Source organism: Larus michahellis, chromosome 18 (genome assembly GCF_964199755.1).
Source record: "Larus michahellis chromosome 18, bLarMic1.1, whole genome shotgun sequence".
Taxonomy (NCBI): Eukaryota; Metazoa; Chordata; class Aves; order Charadriiformes; family Laridae; genus Larus; species Larus michahellis.
This window is the reverse complement of record NC_133913.1, coordinates 3480773-3498559: the sequence shown is the minus strand read 5'-3', so window position 1 is coordinate 3498559 and position 17787 is coordinate 3480773. Positions and strand designations below refer to the sequence as shown.

General features: G+C 66.0%; 2 protein-coding genes across 6 annotated transcripts; one reads left to right on the top strand and one right to left on the bottom strand.

Moving 5' to 3' along the window:
- The first annotated feature begins 2326 nt into the window (after positions 1-2326).
- On the top strand, positions 2327-8955 carry SLC25A39 (solute carrier family 25 member 39). Of its 5 annotated transcripts, none has more exons than XM_074561810.1 (12): positions 2327-2485; positions 4699-4807; positions 4883-4942; positions 5600-5644; positions 6354-6463; positions 6597-6664; positions 6796-6920; positions 7106-7279; positions 7408-7517; positions 7698-7779; positions 7880-7960; positions 8043-8955. In XM_074561810.1, the coding sequence occupies exons 2-12, from the start codon at positions 4711-4713 to the stop codon at positions 8159-8161; spliced, it is 1071 nt and encodes a 356-aa protein (XP_074417911.1). In that variant the 5' UTR covers positions 2327-2485; positions 4699-4710; the 3' UTR covers positions 8162-8955. The 5 variants fall into 5 exon arrangements, with proteins under 5 accessions (XP_074417911.1, XP_074417909.1, XP_074417910.1 ...); XM_074561809.1 differs by lacking the exon at positions 2327-2485 and adding an exon at positions 3483-3657; XM_074561808.1 differs by lacking the exon at positions 5600-5644 and having other exon boundaries at positions 2346-2485.
- A 429-nt stretch (positions 8956-9384) lies between these two features.
- RUNDC3A (RUN domain containing 3A) lies at positions 9385-16078 on the bottom strand. Its single transcript, XM_074561805.1, has 11 exons — positions 15865-16078; positions 13725-13840; positions 13381-13514; positions 12602-12687; positions 12371-12460; positions 12175-12255; positions 11838-12003; positions 11452-11609; positions 10715-10852; positions 10453-10559; positions 9385-10220 (listed from the first exon to the last, which is right to left on the bottom strand). The coding sequence occupies exons 1-11, from the start codon at positions 15942-15944 to the stop codon at positions 10078-10080; spliced, it is 1299 nt and encodes a 432-aa protein (XP_074417906.1). The 5' UTR covers positions 15945-16078; the 3' UTR covers positions 9385-10077.
- Positions 16079-17787: the final 1709 nt, after the last annotated feature.

The window sequence follows — 17787 nt, the reverse complement described above, 5'->3', positions numbered from 1 at the left end:
CTCTCCCGTCAGCCCGCGAACAAGCCAGTTTAAAGCATCTTCTCCAGGTTAAAGCGCCAACAGGAATAAGACCAACTCCAAGAGCTCACTTCTTTGCACAGAAGGATTCAGGATGCTCCACAGGAAACTCAGACACTTCCAGTACAGTACAAAGAGCAAACCTGGGCTGCTACGTTCAGCAGAGATGGGACTTTAGCCTCCCAGACGAGTTCCCCAGGTAAAGCCACGGCTCTTACAGGAGCGGGTAGAAGTAACAGAGAAGGCTCCAAGGCTCACCCCTATCAATGGGGACACCAGCCCCTGTAGCAGCCCGGTTTTGAGGGCTGCGCCTCTAAGTAAAACAGCCCTTTTTAAACTGCATCTTTCTCTTGAGGCCAGAGAAGAGACTTAGGAGCCCTTTCCTCGCACTTATTGGTGAATAAAGCCACGCTCAAACGGGAGGACTAGAAATTCAAAGGACAACCTGTAGCCCTCCAAGCAAAAAAGAACTTCCAGCTGGCTAATGCATATCAAGGTACTTAAAAAAGCTCTTAACAGACCACATTTGCCTTTCTTAGGCTCTAACCAGCACAGTGCTGGTGGGCCACCAGCAAATGCATGGGGCTCTTGAGCAATACCATGCCAAGAAGTGTTCCCTTCTGCTCGTCTGACTTCTGCTGCCCATCCTGTGCAGCTCCTTCCTTTGCCAAGAACCTCTCTGGGCTTCTATGTTTCCTTTAGGGTACGCTAATAATTCAAGCGCGGCAGAAGAATACATGCCTGCAAAAGTTTAGGGGTAACACACCATACAAAAAATAGACAATTAGAGACCTAAAGTCCATGAGCGTCTTTCCTTGGCTACAACAGTCTGTGCTTCAAGCCCGCAATGCTTGTCTGCACACCCCAACCCACAGCCCACCTCCCTGGGGGCTCTTGCGGCCAGCGTTACATAGCCCTAATAGAATCACAGAACATGTTGGATGGGAAGGGACCTCTAAAGGCCATCTAGTCCAACCCCCTGCAGTGAGCAGGGACATCTGTAACTGGATCAGGTCGCTCAGAGCCTCATCCAGCCTGGCCTTGAATGTCTCCAGGGATGGGGCCTCCACCCCCTCTCTGGGCAACCTGGGCCAGTGTCTCACCACCCTCAGTGGAAAGAACTTCTTCCTAATGGCTCATCTAATAGACTGGGTTGGGTTGGAAGGGACCTTTAAATGGTCCACTCCTTCAACTGCCTCCACTCCCCAGCCCGTTTTGGGTTAAAAGGCCTCAGCTGACCCCTGCCTTCCCCCCTGGACCTCAGAGTGGGGTGGGAGCAGGCTCCTGGTGCTTCACTCCCTCAGCAGCACCTGAGAGGAGCTGGTTCCTCCTGGTGTTGGTGAGATGAGGCTGCAGAAGCACCTGCCCTGCGGCATCCTGGAGGGGCTCAAGGCCAGGCTGGACGGGGCTTGGAGCAACCTGGGCTGGTGGGAGGTGTCCCTGCCCAGGGCAGGGGGTGGCACTGGGTGGTCTTTAAGGTCCCTTCCAACCCAAACCATTCTGTGATCCTCAGCATCCTCGCTGCGGTCCCGGCTGCGTCCCCGCTCACGGGGCCGGGTTTGTGCTGCACCAGCCTGGCTCGGGGCAGCCCTGGGGCCAGTGTGGGCTGGGGGAGCGTGCAAACCCCGGTGGCACCGGGATGGGGAGCGTGCCAGCCCCAAGGCATCCAGCACGGTGAGCGTGCAAGGTGTGCCGCTCCGCCAGCATGGTGAGTTTGTAAGGTTCCTCTCTGCCAGCACGGTGAGGGTGAGTGTGCAAGGTGTCCCTCTGCCAGCATGGCAGGCGTGCAAGGTTCCCCTCCATCAGCATGGTGAGGGTGAGTGTGCAAGGTGTATTCCTGCCACCATGGGAGGATGAGTGTGCAAGGCACCCTTCTGCCGGCATGGTGAGTGTGCAAGGTATACCTCTGCCAGCATGGTGGGGGTGAGCGTGCAAGACATCCCCCTCTGCCAGCACAGCGAGTGTGCAAGGTGCACACCTGCCAACACAGTGAGGGTAAGAGCGCAAGGCACCCTTCTGCCAGAGTGGCGAGTGTGCAAGGTGTGCCCCAGCACGGCGAGTGGGCAAGGTGCGCCCCCCGGCACGGCGAGGGTGAGTGTGCAAGGCACGCCCTTGCTGGTGTGGCAAGCGTGCAGGGGCCCCCCCAGCACGGTCAGTGTGCAAAGTGCACCCCTGCCGACACAGCAAGGGCGAGTGTGCAAGGCCCCGCCCCCCCGCGCGATGAGTGTGCAAGGCCCCGCCCCCCCGCGCGTGCCCGTGCGGTGCGGGTTCCCCCCCCGGCCCGGCAGGGGGCGCAGGGGCGCGCGGGCCGCAGAGCGCGTGCGCGGCGCGGGGGCGGAAGTGGCGCGCGCGGGCCGGCGCGCGGCGGTGGGGCGCGGGGCGCCCATGGGGCTCCTTAAAGGCGCCGCCGCCCGCCCCCCTCCCGGTGCCGGCGGAGGGAAGCGCCGCACGTGGCTGGAATGAGCAGGTGGGGCCGGGCCCCCCCGTGACACCCCCCACCCCCCCACCCCCCTTCTCCGTCACTCCCCTCGTGACCCGGCACGCGCGGCCGCTGCCTCAGTTTCCCCCCGGTCCCGGGGGTGGTGCGGTGCTGGGGGGCTCCCGGCCTTGCTGGGAGGGTGCGGGGGGAGCGGGCGGGCGGGCTGCAAAGTCTGGAGAGGAGGGGTGGAACAGCGAGGGGGCCTGCAAACACGAGGACAGGGGGTGCAAAGCTTGTGGGGGGGGGGCTGTTTCAAGTGCCTGGGGGGGCTGCAGACCCCAGGACAGGGGGTGTAAAGCCTGGGGGGGGAATGTCAAATACATGTTGGGGGCTTGAGACCCCAGGACAGGGGGTGCAAAGCTTGGAGGGGGGGCTGCAGACCCCGAGAAAGGGGATGCAAAGCCCGGGGGGAGGTGTGTCAAATACCTGGGGGGGGGGGGAGGGGGGGCTGGAGACCCCAGGACAGGGGGTGCAAAGCCTGGGATGGTGGTGTCAAGGACCTGGGGGGGGGGGGGGCTGCAGACCCCGGCAGAGGAGGGTGCAGCCGGTGGCTGGGGGGCTGGCCTGGGTGCCTGCGCGCCCCAGGGGACACGCAGCACCCGTTCGGGTGCTGCGTGTCCCCTGGGGCGCGCAGGCACCCCCAGTGCAGGAGGGAGGCTGCTGAGCTCCTCGCGTCCCCCCCCCCAGCTTTCCTTTATCACCTTAACACATATTTACTTCCCCCCCTCCTCCTTTGCACCAACCATCACGGCGCTGTGCCCAGCCCCACCAGTGCTCCAGACCAACCTGGGTGGGTTCTGGGTGGTGGTTTTAGGGGCTTATTTTTTCCCCCGCATGGAAAAGGGAGCAGCTCCCAGCTGAGAAGGGAGCTCGGATGCAGGCAGGGGAGCCCTGGAGGTGCTCGGACCCCCCTCGAAGAACCGGAGAGGGCGGTGGCACGTATAAATAACACATTTTAAGCCATTCAGGTGTCGCGGAGCTGGGAGGGTGAGATTCTACCCCCCCGTCCCGGCTTGTGTCGGGGTTTAGGTGAAGGGCTGGATGCGGCGCTGGGACGAGCGCCCTGCCCACGGCTCAGTTTTGCAACAGCCGCGTGTTCCGCGGGGAACGTGCCAGGGCTTCGCCACCGTCGCGTGACGGGCGCAATGGGACCCGTGCAGGTGGGACCCCTGCCCACCCCGCAAACGCCACCCAGCTCTCCCGGTGGGGCTGGCGTGTGCGGCTCCGGGATAGACCCATCCCTGCCCGCAGCCTCGGGCACCTAACGAGTCCAGAGCCAGGAATGGAGAAATTTATGGCTGCTGTGACCTTGCAAAATTGCTGAGTCAGATGAAGTCGGGGTTTTTTTGCTGCATTCCCTGGCTTTTTTTAAAAAAAAAAAAAAAAAGGGAAAAAAAAAAAAAAGGCCTAGGTTCCCGAAGCCTGGAATGGAAGCCCTCCTGCCATGGCCGTGGCTCTGTCCCAGTGCAAGGACAGTCCCTGGGCTGCGGCAAGGGGGAGCAGCTGGTCCTGAGCCTGCAGGGCACGCTAGGGCTCGCTTGGGCTTGCTTCTCCGCGTCCTCCTCCCGCAGGAAGGGTGCGATATGCCCAGCTTCCCGAGGGCAGAGACACCAGCCCCGGGGGCCGCAGCCTTGCCGAGCCTCGGGGCGGGGGGGGACAGCAGTAGAAGGTTTTGGATGTGCCAGCTCTTTTTGGGGTGCTTGTTGCAAGCTTGCACGCCCGGTGCGAAGGGGGGGTTTCCCCCATCGCTCTCCCTCCATGGCTCTGCTGCCTTCTGGGCGGGCTGTCGCGGCGTGTCTGGTCTTTGGACTTTGTTCCTTCCTGTCCCTTAATTTTCCAAATGCAGGGAGGGGACGATCCTCCCTCCCCAAGGACACAGAAGGCTGGCCAGGATTGTCCCCACCTCTTCAGCCAGGCTGGGCCCGCTGCCAGCAGTGGGGCCGGGGGGTGTGTGTTATCGGGGCTGGGCTGCCTCCAGGACCGTCCCTGTCGTCCCCCCCCCGTGGGGCAGCACGATTACTGGGGCGGCCGCGCCTGCCCTGTGCCATGCCGATAGCGTGGCCAGAGGTGGGACGCCTGTCCTCGCATCGGCGGAGCAGGGATGCTGGGGGGGGCTCCCTGGGGACCCATCGCTCATCACCGGGCAGAGACACCCCTGGGAGCACCCTCAGCCTCCAGCATCCCTCCCCCGTGTGTTGCAGGGGGCCAGCGCCATGGCTGAGAAGACGTTGCCGAGCCCCGGCGGGGGCATCACGCCGCTGCAGCAGATGCTGGCCTCGGGGACGGGGGCCATCCTCACCTCCCTCTTCGGTGAGGACAACAGGGAGCAGGTGGGCGCTGGAGGCTGGTGGGGTCCGGCAGGTCTAAAAGACGGTGTCGTTTCAGTGACGCCGCTGGACGTGGTGAAGATCCGGCTGCAGGCTCAGAGGACCCCCTTCTCCAAAGGTAACCCCGCTTGGGGCAGGGTGGGGGTCTCCCGCCAGCCCCCCCCGCCCCCTCCTCGGGTCAGCCAGCGAGCAGCACACGTGGGTGTCTCGGTTGGCAGAGCCAGTGGCAGGGATTTCTCGGCTCCTGAGCGTGGGGCCATCGCGAGGTGGCACGTTACCGTGGGCCCCTTGTCCTGACAGGCTCGGGGGGCCCCGCTGGGGGAGGCGGGCTGATGCTTTGCTCCATCTTCCCCCCTCCGCAGCCCTGTGCTGATGCCGAGCGGGGTCAGCGCCGTGCCCAGCAGCCCCCTGCCCGCCGGGGAGCAGGGCAGAAGGGCTCAGCCCGCTCCGACTGCTCGCTCTTTCCCCCGCTGCCTTTGTGCCTGTCTCCACGCTGCTCCCCACAGCTTCCACAGGGCAGGAGAGACCCCATGGGTTCTGCCCCCCCGGTCTGTGCCCCTCCCTGTGGGGTCAGCGGGCTGGGGCTGGTCCCAAGGGACTGGTTTGGTGACAGTTGGGGGCTGCTTGGGAAGTGGCTGCAGGGGCATGCAGCCCCTTCACCCATGGAGCTCTCCCACTGCCCGGCTCAGAGCTGCAGCACACGGATGTGCCCCGGCCCGGGGAAGTGACATGTGCCCCGTGTCATCGCTCAGCGTGTCCCCGTTGTGTGTTTCAGCATTGCCAGCACAGTCTGTGCCCTGGGGTGCTCAGCAGGCCACATGTGAGTACGCCTAGGGGCTCCGCGCAGCTCCTGACGCTGGTGGCTTTGCTTTCCCAAGCCTTGACCTCGGTTTGCTTCCCTGCTGGTGGCAGCTCGGGCTCCTCCGGCTGAGGGGACATCCCTCTCTGGTGTGGGGGCTGCCGTCATCCCCAGCCCTGCAGCTGCTCCTGCAGCCCAGCTTTGGGGCTGGCAACATCCCCAGGGGGTCTTCTGGGGGTCTGTTGTACAACAAACCTTGGCTGCCTGTGGTCCTCCTGTCCTTGCTCTGTCTTGTCACTTTGTGCTGTCACTACATCAAAGTCCCCTTTGATCTCCGCCACCTCCTTGCTCCCTGCTGCCCGGCGTCCCTGTGCCTGGCCCGAGAGCACGATGGTGGGGTTATGCTGGCTCCCTGCGATGGCTCCCCACCATGTCGGGACAACGGAGCTGACACCAGGCGAGGCACAAACCTCTCCTGCCGCTGGCAATGGCTCTTGCCGTGCCCCTGACCCCACAGTGGGGCTGGATGCCCCCCAGCCCGTGGGTCTGGCTGTGGTCAGACTCTTGCTGGAGGGTTATCCCTCTCTTTGCCTGGGGCTGGTCCCCACCGGGCTCAGGCAGTGAGGGTTCGGCTCTCTCCTGGAAGAGATGGTGGTTTTGGGGATGACGTGGGCTGGGCAGAGGGGAAGGGTCCCCTGTCTAACGGTGATGCTGTTGTCTCCCACCCCAGGGAAGTGTTTCCTCTACTGCAACGGGCTCATGGACCATCTGTACGTCTGCCAGAACGGCAATGGCTGCACCGCCTGGTACAAGGCCCCCACCCGCTTCAGCGGCACGCTGGTAGGGGCTGCGGGCGCAGGCAGGGTGGGCAGGGGTCTCCCTGTTCCAGAGAGGGGGTCGGGGTGTTTGCTGGGGGGTGGTTACTCATCTACCCCCTCTAATGCCTCTGCCTGGTGCTCCGCTTTCTCCCCAGGATGCCTTTGTGAAGATCACACGCTACGAGGGCATCAGGTCTCTGTGGAGCGGCTTGCCCCCCACCCTGTAAGTTTGAGCCCTGCCTGGGGGGCAGTCTGAGTGCTAACGCCTGCCCGGGCACATGGGCATCCACACCAAGCCTCCTGCCAGCCCCCGGGGAGGGCACTTGTGCCACTCACACCCCTCCTCCTCGGCAGGGTCATGGCTGTGCCAGCCACCGTCATTTATTTCACCACCTACGACCAGCTGCGGGACTACCTGCACGCTCGCACGGGGAGCCGGGGGCACCACATCCCCTTGCTGGCCGGGGCCCTCGCCAGGCGTGAGTACCCCTCCTCTCCGGGGATCCCCCACTGCCCACCCTGCATCCCCGTGGGAGAGCACAGCAGGTCTCTTGGCTGTTGGTGCCCACGTTCGGCACCTGGCTCTCCTGGCACGGCGCTCAGATGGCTCTGGGACGGCTGCTGGAGCGGATGGCACTGATGCCCAATGTCCCCTCCATTGCAGTGGGCGCAGTGACGGTCATCAGCCCCTTGGAGCTCATCCGCACCAAGATGCAGTCCCGGCAGCTCAGCTACCGGGAGCTGGGTGTCTGCATCCAGTCGGCGGTGGCTCAGGACGGCTGGCTGTCCCTCTGGAGGGGCTGGGGACCCACCGTGCTGCGAGACGTCCCCTTCTCCGGTATGGCTGCAGGGGGATGGGGTGGCACTGGGAGATGGGGACGAGCACGGGGCAGGGCAGCCCCGTGCGTGGGGAGGTTGGTGTGTCTGGGGTGCCTTGTAGCACTGGTGTTTCTTATCTCCTCCCAGCTCTCTACTGGTTTAACTATGAGCTGGTGAGGGAATGGCTCTGCAGGCAGGCCCGGCTGGAGGAGGCCACGTTCATGATCAGCTTCACATCCGGGGCCATCTCCGGGACGGTGAGTGTGGGTCCGTGGGGTCTGCGCCACGCAGGGGCTCGCGCAGCTGTGAGCCGGGGGGGAATGGCCTCCATGGGGAGCAAGGGATGGGGCTGGGATGGGGCTGGGAGGTGACGGCAGAGCCGGCACTGGGCAGGGATGGCGAGGTCCCAGCTCACCACCCGGCTGCTGGCCCCGCAGGTGGCTGCGGTGCTGACGCTGCCCTTCGACGTGGTGAAGACCCAGCGGCAGATCGAGCTGGGAGACAGCGAAGCGCACCCAGGTGAGGAGCCGGGCTCCGGGGGGATGTCTGGGGGGCCACTGGGACTCCCTGGTGGTACCTGGGCATCCCCGGACCCTCACCTGCTCCCTCCTCCCCGCAGTCACAACCTCCAAGCCTTCCTCCACATGGCTGCTCATGCGGCGCATCCGCGCTGAGTCTGGCACGCGGGGGCTGTTTGCAGGTAAGGCCGTGCCCCCCACCCTGGGCTGGGCTACAGGGGTGCCCTGGTATCACCGAGGGGCTGATGGGGGCTGTTCCCGCAGGCTTCCTGCCCCGCGTCATTAAGGTGGCACCCGCCTGCGCCATCATGATCAGCACCTATGAATTTGGCAAGACCTTCTTCCAGAAGCTGAACCAGGAGCGGCGGCTGCCTGGGTTGTGAGCCAGGGTTGGGATACGGCTGGATGTGGCTGGCCCCCCGGTGGGGGGGAACGGGGACGCTGCCAACCCCGCTCCCGGTGAGGCGCCCCGGGAGCAGCGAACCGCACTCGGCTCTGCAAAGCCCAAGTGCCTTCGTGCCATGCTCTGCCTCCCCCCTGCCTGCGCCCACGGGCAGGGCCAGCCCGGCCCCCTCTCCATCCCCAGCCAACCTGGGGGACACCTGTGCCTGCTGCTGTGACACTGCGGGGGGGGGGGGAGGGGGAGTCCCCCACACTCATCCCTTGAGGCTGGACAGATGCTGCTGCTGGATTCACGGATGCTCTGGCGAGATGGGGGTGCCCTGGGAGACTCGGCACGGCAGGAGATGGGAGCCGGGGCTCGGTCAAGGACCAAATCCTCGGGGGCTTCTCTGTGTGCCTGCCCGGGCCCCCCAGCCCTGCTACAGCTGGGGGTCTGCCCCTTCTTGCCATCAGTCACGCACAGCCTCCCCTTGCCAGCACTGCGCGGCACGGGGACACGTCAGGACCCTCTCCCTGCCTCCGGACCTCTCCCACTCCGGGTGTCCCTGTCCCCTGGCAGACCCTGGGCTTGGACCCTGTGTGAGGACAGACCTTGCTGCTGCTCTGGGGGGGCCGGCAGGCATTCTGGTTATCAAACCTCTGCCCCTGCCTCCTCCCTTCACCCCGAGGACCTGCCCCAGCATTGTACCCACTGTGGGTGCTGCCCCAGCTTGCTCCGGGACTCCAGGGGGGGAATTTCTCTTATTTTCTTAAATAAAAGGAAATTTTATTTGTCTCTTAGGGCAAGGATTTCTTTCCCTGCTGTCTGCACGCTGGGGCTGTGGAAGGCATCCCCAGGCAGTTGGGGGACGGCAGGGCCAGCCCTGTCCCTGCCGCGTGGGCACGTGGTGCTGTCATCCGCCAGGTCCTTGCTGGGCTTTCACTGGGGGTAACAGATCCCAGGACCCCCCTGCTACCCCCAGCAGCACTGTGTCGCCCCCCCTGCACCCGCACTGTGGATGGGGCAGGGATTGCCCCATCCTTGGGTGACCTGCTGTGTCCCAAAGGTGCTCTCTGTGCTCTGGGGGGGCTGGAGGAGGCTCACTGCCCCCCCACCTCCCTCCCCCAGCGTCCCTGCCTGGGACAGGACCTCGTGGCGGGGGGCACAAGGGGTCTTTTCACCCCTTTCCCTCTCCCGACTCGGGGGGAGCTCACGGAGGCCAGCTCGGCTTGCTGCGTTTATTGATTCCTTTTGCTCCAACGAGGCAGATGGGGCTGAATTAAAAACCAAAAACACCCAAAACAACCCGAAACCCAGAGAAGGATGGGAAGAAGGAGGAGGGGAGGGGGGGCGTATCCCTGTCGTGGGGATGCTGCTGCAAGGAGGGACAGCTGGTCCCCAAAGGAGGGGACAGGCCAGCCCCCCTGTGGCGCCTGGGTGCGAGGGGGGGCCGGGGGGAGGCTGGGCAGTAGAGGGCAGGCGAAGCCCGGGTGGGTGCCCGAGGGAAGAGCGGTGCCCCCAGGCTGAGCGGGACGGACACTGGGGCTGTGCCCGGACCCTCACCCCCGGGGGGGTTATGGCCCTGACCCCCTCCCTCACCCCCCAGCAGCGGTCACTCCCGGTGTCCCTTGGCACAGTTCACCCCCGCCTCCCCATCCCCAGCTCGCACGGTCCCAGTCCAACGTCCCCCATCCCAACGGGTCCATGTCCCCAGCCAGGGGCCGGGCTGGGGGTCCAAGGCGCAGCCAGGGTGGGGTGTCAAGACGGGGAGGGGGACACCCATCCCTGGCCATCCCGGTGGGTTTGGTGAGTCCCTTGTTGATCCTGGGGCGGCGATGGGGGGGGGATGAGGTCAGTCCTCTGCCGTGACGCTGGTCTGGGTGGCTGGGCCGTGGGGCAGCGAGGGGGCTGGGGGTCTCAGCTGGGGCTGCGGGTTGGGCTGGCTTCGGTGCTGTCGCTCACCAGGCATTCGTTGGATTTGAGGCTGGCCAGGGACTTGCAGCTGGGCAAGGAGGCCAGGGAGCCGCAGAGCCCCAGCATGGAGGGCGTGGGGTCCTTCCCTGCGGGCACAGAGCGGGGCGTCGCGGGGGGACTGCGGCCTCGCACCCCCCAGCCCTGCCGCGGGGGGACAGGGACCACCTCTGCGGGGGGGACCTGGGAGTCCTCGACGGCAACCCTGGCATGAGGAGGGGGCTGCTGGGAGGGGACGGGGGGTCCTGATGCCTGGGTGTGTGTTCAGGGACATGCTGAGCCCCATGGGACACCCTGCAGTGTGTGTATGGGGGGTCTTACCCAAGGGCCCCCAGGGCTCGCCTTCGCGCTTGCCCTCGCCCAGGCGCTGGGAGTCGGAGCTGAGGCTGTTCTCGGCCGAGAGCTGGTCGGTGCTCACGAAGCTGTGCCTGCGGAGGGACGGCGCTGAGCCCCCCCGCGCTGCAGCCCCCCGGGGCCGCGACAGCCCCTTCTCCCCCGTCCCCTGCCTGGGGCAGACCCCCCCGGGGCAGGATGGGGCGCTGGGCGCGGGTTGGGGCGGATCTTCCCCCACAGGGGGGGTTACCTCCGGAAAAGCTTGCTGTCCGAGCCGCTCTCGTTGCCGTTGAGGGTCCCCAACGAGGGCCACTGGTTCACCAGGGGCGTCACCATCTCCTTGGAGAGCTGGGTCAGCTGCGGGTTCTCGCAGGGGATCAGCCCCGTCCTGTGGCAAAGACGGGTGCTCAGCACCCAGCACAGCCATGAGTGCCGGGGACCTGCTGGGCAATGCATCCCATGGGGCATACGGGGCATCGGGGACCCACCACGTCCCTCTGGGCGTATGGGACACTGGGGACCCTCCAGGTCCCACAGGACGTACGGGCACCAGGGACCCACCACGTCCCATAGGACATATGGGGCATCAGTGACTTGCCACATCCCACAGGACAGATTTTGCACTGGGACCCTCCATGTCCCACAGGACATATGGGACACTTGGGGACCCTCCATGTCCCACAGGACATATGGGGCAGCGGGGCACCATCATGTCTTACATCACATATGGGGCACCTGTGTACCGGGGACCTGCCACCTGTCACATCCCTTGGGGTGTATGGGACACTGGGGACCCACCGTGTCCCACAGGGCATATGGGGCACCCCGGCACCGAGAACCCACCACCCATCACACCCCACATGGTGTGTGGGGTGCTGGGGACCACCGCTTACCCTGCCCCTCAGGGTCGGTGGGGCACTGGGGACACTCAGGCACCAGGGACCCCCCACCCACCGCACCCGGCCGCAGCGGCAGGTCCCCACTCACAGCTGCTCCTGCAGCTCCAGGATGACGCCCTCCAGCTCCCTCTTCTCCAGCTGGTTCTGCACCATCACCTCCTCCAGGCGCAGCTTCAGCCGCTTGTTCTCCGCCTCCAGGTCCTTCAGCTGCGACTCCCGCAGCCGCACCAGCTCCTCCAGGTACCCCTGCGCGAGGCCACCATCAGCAGCACCCCGCTGCCCCCGCCTGCCCCCGCCATGTCCCCAGGGACACCCAGAGTGAGAAGAAGAGGGCTGGGTCACCACAGCAGCGTGATGATGGGCTGCGGGTACCACTGGGCTGCAGAAGCAGGGATGTGGTGGGGGGATGCTCTGGGGCTGGAGCATCCCGGGGGGGAGTTGGTACCTGGCCGGCCCCATCCCGGATCCCGGTACCTTTTGGGCATAAACGATGCGAAATTTCTGCTCCATCTTGCGCCACTTGCTGTACCAGCTGTCCTCGTCGGTGACCAGGGGCAGGTAGGGGTGCTCGGGGGAGCTGTCTTCGCTCGTGCTGCTCTCCACGCTGCCCCGCTCCTCTTCCTCGCTCAGGTAGTCGTAGCTGGGGGGGGGGGGGGGGAATGGGGGCTCAGCATGAAGCTGCCCCAGCATGGAGCAGCCAGCACCGCAGCGGGGGGCTGGCACACACCGGGGGAGCCCAGCTGAGCCCCACCGGGGCTCTGGGGGAGAGACGGTGGGGTCCCCACCCCAGAGAGGGCACCCCGGCTCTTACCTCTGTGTGAACTTCAGGTAGGGCGTGTAGTCGATGACCACGGGCGTTTTACCGTCCATCACCTCACCCTTCAGGCAGAAGCTGAGCGGCAGCAGAAGGAGCAGAGGGTCAGGGGAGCCCCGGGGGGCCGGCAGGGGGGACGGATGGGGCAGGGTGCCCACGTCCCACCACATCCCACCGCGCCGCCCGCCCCTACCTGAAATTGATGGCGCTGAGCCCGATGAGCGTCCCCGTGAGCACCACGGAGTCGTCCCGCAGCATGATGGCCCCATCGTCGTAAAACCGCCTGCGGGGAAAAACGCGGCTGCACGTGCACCCTCCGGCACCCAGAGACCCCCCGCGGAGCCCACCCCGGCGCACCCTGAGCACTCCTGGCATGGCTTAGGCGTGTGCGTGGCCGTGGCCGGCCGTGCCATGGGCTGCTCACCGGGTGGTCTGCGAGTCCTTCACGGCTGTGTAGATGTACTCGGACATGCGCTTCTCCATCAGCACCATGCGGATCCAGGCACGGCCCTGCAAGACACGGCCCCGCGGGGCAGCCCTGAGGACGGGTGCCACCTTCGGCTGCCCCACACCATGCTCCCGCCTGCCCCCCGGGCTCTGGGCATTGGCAGGCGGGTGGTCCCCACCCAGGAGCTGCTTTTGGCCCTGTTATTCCCCCACAGGGACCTGCAGCTCCTGTTTTGCCCCAGTGATCCTATGGGGTGAGATGGGGCTGCAGGAGGGCAGGGACAGGGGCAGAGAGGGGATGGGAACAAGGATGGGAATGGGATGGGATGGGGTGGGATGGGATGGGGATGGGCTGGAATGGAGATGGAATGGGCATGGAGATGGAATGGGGATGGAGATGGATGGGGATGGGGAGGGATGAGGATGGCATTGGGGTGGAGATGGGATGGAGATGGATGGGGATGGGGTCAGGGAGGGAGGGGATGGGGATGACTATGGGGATGGGGTGGAGGTGGAGGAAGATGGGGTTGGGGAGGGGACCAGGATAGGGAGGGGATGGGATGGGGTGGAGATGGATGGGGATGAGGATGGGGACGGGATGGGGATGGGTCCATGTGCTAGGGACAGGATGTGTATGGAAATAGGGCCAGGAGTGGGAATGGGGATAGGGACAGGGATGGAAACATGGAAGGGATGGAGATGGAGTAGGGATGGGAATGGGGACAGGGACAGGGCAGGGGCTGGCACCTTCCTGACCTTGGCCCTGGCGGTGTTGATGTTCTCCATGTTCTCGATGCTGCTGATGCAGTTGTTGGGGACCTTGCTGCAGGCCAGGCGGATGTAGTCCCAAAACCCGCGCTGCCCATCCGAGCTGAACCAGCTGACGGGGCCTGCGGGGACCGGGGCGCTGCCGTTGGGGGCTGCCCATGCCCGCAAACCCCACTGGCCCAGAAAGCCCCAAGCCAGAGCCCGGACATACTCCCCAGTGCCGGCACGTGCATGCATGCATCCCCATCCACCGTGATGGGAACACAGACAGGGATGGGGACAGGGACACGCCAGGGGCTGTACGGGCACCTGTCCTCGTGGACCACCATTACCTTTAAAGCGGTGGCTGAGGATATGCTCAAGGATGGCGGCGAAGTTAAGGAACTCCTCGGAGGAGTCGTCGATGGGCTCCACCGTGTATTTCTCCATCAGAGCCTTCACTGAGAACCTGGCGGGGACATGGGTGTCACGGGTGGGAGGGGACAGGCCCCCAGCGCCCTGCTCCCAGCGCCCTGAACACATTAGGTTTCAGCAACGGAGCAAAATGCTTTTGCAGACATGGGCTGTCGAGGCCGGCAGCGGGAAGAGGGCGGCGGGCTGAGCCGTGGGCCGCGGCTCGCTGACCCCCGTGTCCCCATGTCCCCGGGGACCCCGCCGGGGCGGCCGCCGCTCCCCCACCGTGCAAGTGGCCAGGAAGGGCGAACAAAGGCCCCCTTCCTCCCCGGGCGTGCGCGGGCGGTGATGGCTTCCCCTTCCGCCCGGCTGCTCGTGCTCAGCGGGGAGAGATGCCGAAGACACAAAATCCGCCGAGCCTGGCAGGACAGCAGGGGACGGGGCAGGTGTCTGCAACGGGGGGGATCGCCCCGTCTGTGGGTCACGGCCACATGTGGGGAGGGTGAGACTGGGGATCCCCATGACGGCAGGTGGAGGGTGCCTCGTCAGGGCAGTGGGGTCTAGAGGTGCCTCGTGGCACGACAGCAAGGTCTGGAGACATCCTGGTGGCAGGCTGAGGGGTCTGGAGGTGCCCTATGCCATGACAAGGAGATCCAGGGGTCCCCGTGTCATGACTGTGGGGTCCTGGAGGTGCCCTGTGACGTGACAAGGAGCCCTGAAGGGTCTCCATGTCATGACAGCGGGGTCTAGAGGTGCTCCGTGCCATAGTGAGGGGACCTGGGGGTCCCCATCTCATGACAGTGGGGTCTGGAGGTGCCCTGTGACATGACAAGGAGCCCTGGAGGGCGCCCATGTCATGACAGCAGGGTCGGGAGGTGCCCAATGCCATCGTGAGGAGCCCTGGGGGGGCCCCATGTCACGCCAGTGGAGTCAAGAGGTGCTCCATGACATGACAAGGAGCCCTGGAGGGTCACCATGTCATGACTGTGGGGTCTGGAGGTGCCCCGTGACATGACAAGGAGCCCTGGGGGGCCCCATGTCATGACAATGGGGTCTAGAGATGCCCTGTGATATGGTGAGAAGCCCTGGGGTCCCCCAGACCCCAAAAGCAGGACCTGGGGGTCCCTGGCACGGTGACCCCAAGCCTCGGTGCCCCCCACGCCCCCCAGCAGCCCCGGGGCCAGGCTCTGGCCACAGCCCAGCACAGGCAGCCCCTAACCAGGGCCCGGGGCCAGGGGGGGAGAAACTGACCCCATCCCCACGCTCGGGGGCTGGGGACAGGCAGGGACCACCAGCCCCACCACCCCTGTCCCCACCACCCCATCCCTGTCCCCCCCATCCGCGGCCCCCCCGCCCCGGTCCAGCCGGGCGTCGCCATGACAACCCTCATCCTCCATCCCCGCTGCCTCCATCCCTCCATCCCCGCCGCCCGCAGCGGGGCCCTGACGTCACTTCCTCGCCCCCCCCCCCGACCCCAGGGGGTCCCCGTCCCCCTCTCCGACCCCCCCGGGCCCCACTGACCCCGACCCCCATCGCCCCCCCCCCCGCCCGCCTCCCCCACCTCGACCCGGCTGCTCCCGGCACCGCCGGCACCGGCAGCCTCCATGTTGTCGTTGTGTCCCCGGACCCCCCCCACGCCCCCCCCCGGACCCCCTTCATCCCCATTGCCCCGGCCCCGCCGCCCGCAGCCTCCAGGCCCCCCCACTTCCCCTTCCCCTTATCCTCATCCTCTCTGAAATCTGAATTTTTCCAATTCTGAATTCCTCCAAATCTGAATTCCGCCCCCCCCCCCGGCTCCGCTCAAAGCGACTGCAGCAACAACAAAAATAATTCCGCCTCCCTCCCCCCGGGGTGAAGGGGCCGCGGGGAGGAAGATGATGAAACCCCCCCCCCCGAGCCTTCCACAACCCCCTTCCCCATCCTCCCCCCGCCACCGTCTCCTCCATCCCCGCCAGCGGTCGTCGTTTCTCTCTCCCCCCTCCCTCTCCCCACCTTACCTCCCCTCCCCTCTATTTTCGGGTGCCCCCCCCCTACCCCGCTGCCCCCCCCCTGCCCCCCCCCGTCCCCCGAGGCCCTCACTTGCAGACGGTGATGAGGTTTTTCCTCTCCACGGCGATGTTTCGGGAGGAGGCTTTCTTGGAGGAGAACCCCAGAGCCATGGCAGCCTGCGGGCAGCTCGCCCCCACCCAGCGCGGGGGGAGCCGGCGGGGCCACGGCCACGGGCGATGCCCCTTCTCCCCTGGGCACCCCCCCCCCCCCAACGGCACCGCGCAGGCTTTGCTCTGCCCCCCCCCCCCCACCCCCCCCTCCGCGATGCCCACGCCAACGGGCCTTGCGCCGCCTTCCCCCCCCCCCCCCGCCCCCCTCCCGAAAAAAAAAATAAAGATGGGGGGTCTGGTCCCCTCCCCGACTCCAGCCCCCCCAGATCTCTCTCCCGGGGGGGGGAATAAAGGAGGGGATGAAGGTGGGGGGCAGCTGTCCCCGGGGGGGGGGTCCTCCTCCCTGCAGGGCCCAGCCCCTCGCTGTGACGTGCCACCGGTGGGGACCCCGTGGGCAGAGCCACGGAGGGGGGGGGACAGGCTCCGGCCAGACCCTGGGCAGCCCCCAGGGAAACTGGGGGGTCTTTCACCCCCCCCCCCGGGCTGAGCTCGGCCACCTGCCCCGCCCCCCGCCTGCCGCAGGTCCTGGCTTTGGGGGGATGCTGAGCATCACACACACCTCGGGGTCTGTGGGGTGCGTGGGACCCCCCCGAGCAGGGGGTGTGGGGGGGTGCGAGGTCCCGGGGACTGGCTGTGCCGGGGGTGAGGGGGCAAACCCTGCAATGCTGCCAGCACCCGGCTTTTGTGCCATGCCTCAGTTTCCCCATTGATGTGACAGGGAAATCGGGGGGGGGGGGGAACACCACAGGCACTCATGTCTCCCCCCACAGCACCCAGATAAATCAGAGTCACCCTGAGCAGAGAGGTAAACCTCCCCCAGCCACAACCTGTGGGGACACGTCCCCCCCCTTTCTGTGACCCCAGGGTGCCCCACGCCCTCCTCTGCCCCTGCAAAGGGGTCCCAGCCCACAGCACCCAGCTGGGGGGCAGCGGGGAGCCCTGGGGGGGGAGGGACCCCCAAAATCCCCAGAGCTGCTGCAGGGAGGGGAGCCCTTGGCAGCACCCAGATAACGTGGGGGGGGCTCTTATCGGAGCACCCAGCCTGCAGCTATTGCACCTCCCGGCTCCGCGGGAGGTGCCACCGAGTCCCCAAAATGTGTGATGGGCTGGCAGCCCACGGCCCCCAGCCTGGATGGTTGCCCCAAAAGGGGGGGACAACGCCGTCCTGACCCCACGAGCTGGGGCAGGAGCCGGGACGTCCCTGTGGGTGTCCCCAAGCAGTGGGGTGGCCGGTGTGTGCTTATGTATGTGTGTGTGCATGTGTGCGCACATGTGTGCACCCGCGTGCAATGCTTTCCCAGCCCCTTCTCCCCTTCCCTGCCCCCTGGGATTTGGGCCAGGGGGCCGGGAGCCCTTCAGGGGCCTTGTAAATGTAGAGACACGCATGTGCGTGCACACGCGTGTGTATATGTGCATGTATACACGTGCACGCACGTTTGCATGCCTGCACATACACGCACGCACGGCTGAGCGTGCGCGCCATGCGTGCATGCACACGTACACGCCTGCACACCCAGGTATGCATGCACATCCATGTATGCACGCACTTGCACGCGCACACGCCTGCTTGCACACCCGCGTGCACCCACAAGCGTGCACACCCGCGCGCGCTCACGCCCCCCCATTCGCCCTGCACCGAAGCAGCCGTGCCCGTCCCACCACCTCTCTGCCAGGCACCCCGGGCACAGCGATCCCCGGGGACAGAGGGAACCCCGGCCACATCCCCCGTCCCCTCTCGCCTCCTCCCCCGGGGGGAACCTCCCCAGGAACCCCCATTTTTTTTTAAAAAAAAAAAAAAAAAAAAAAAGAGAGAGAAAAACCCCAACCCTTCGTGAAGGAGGGG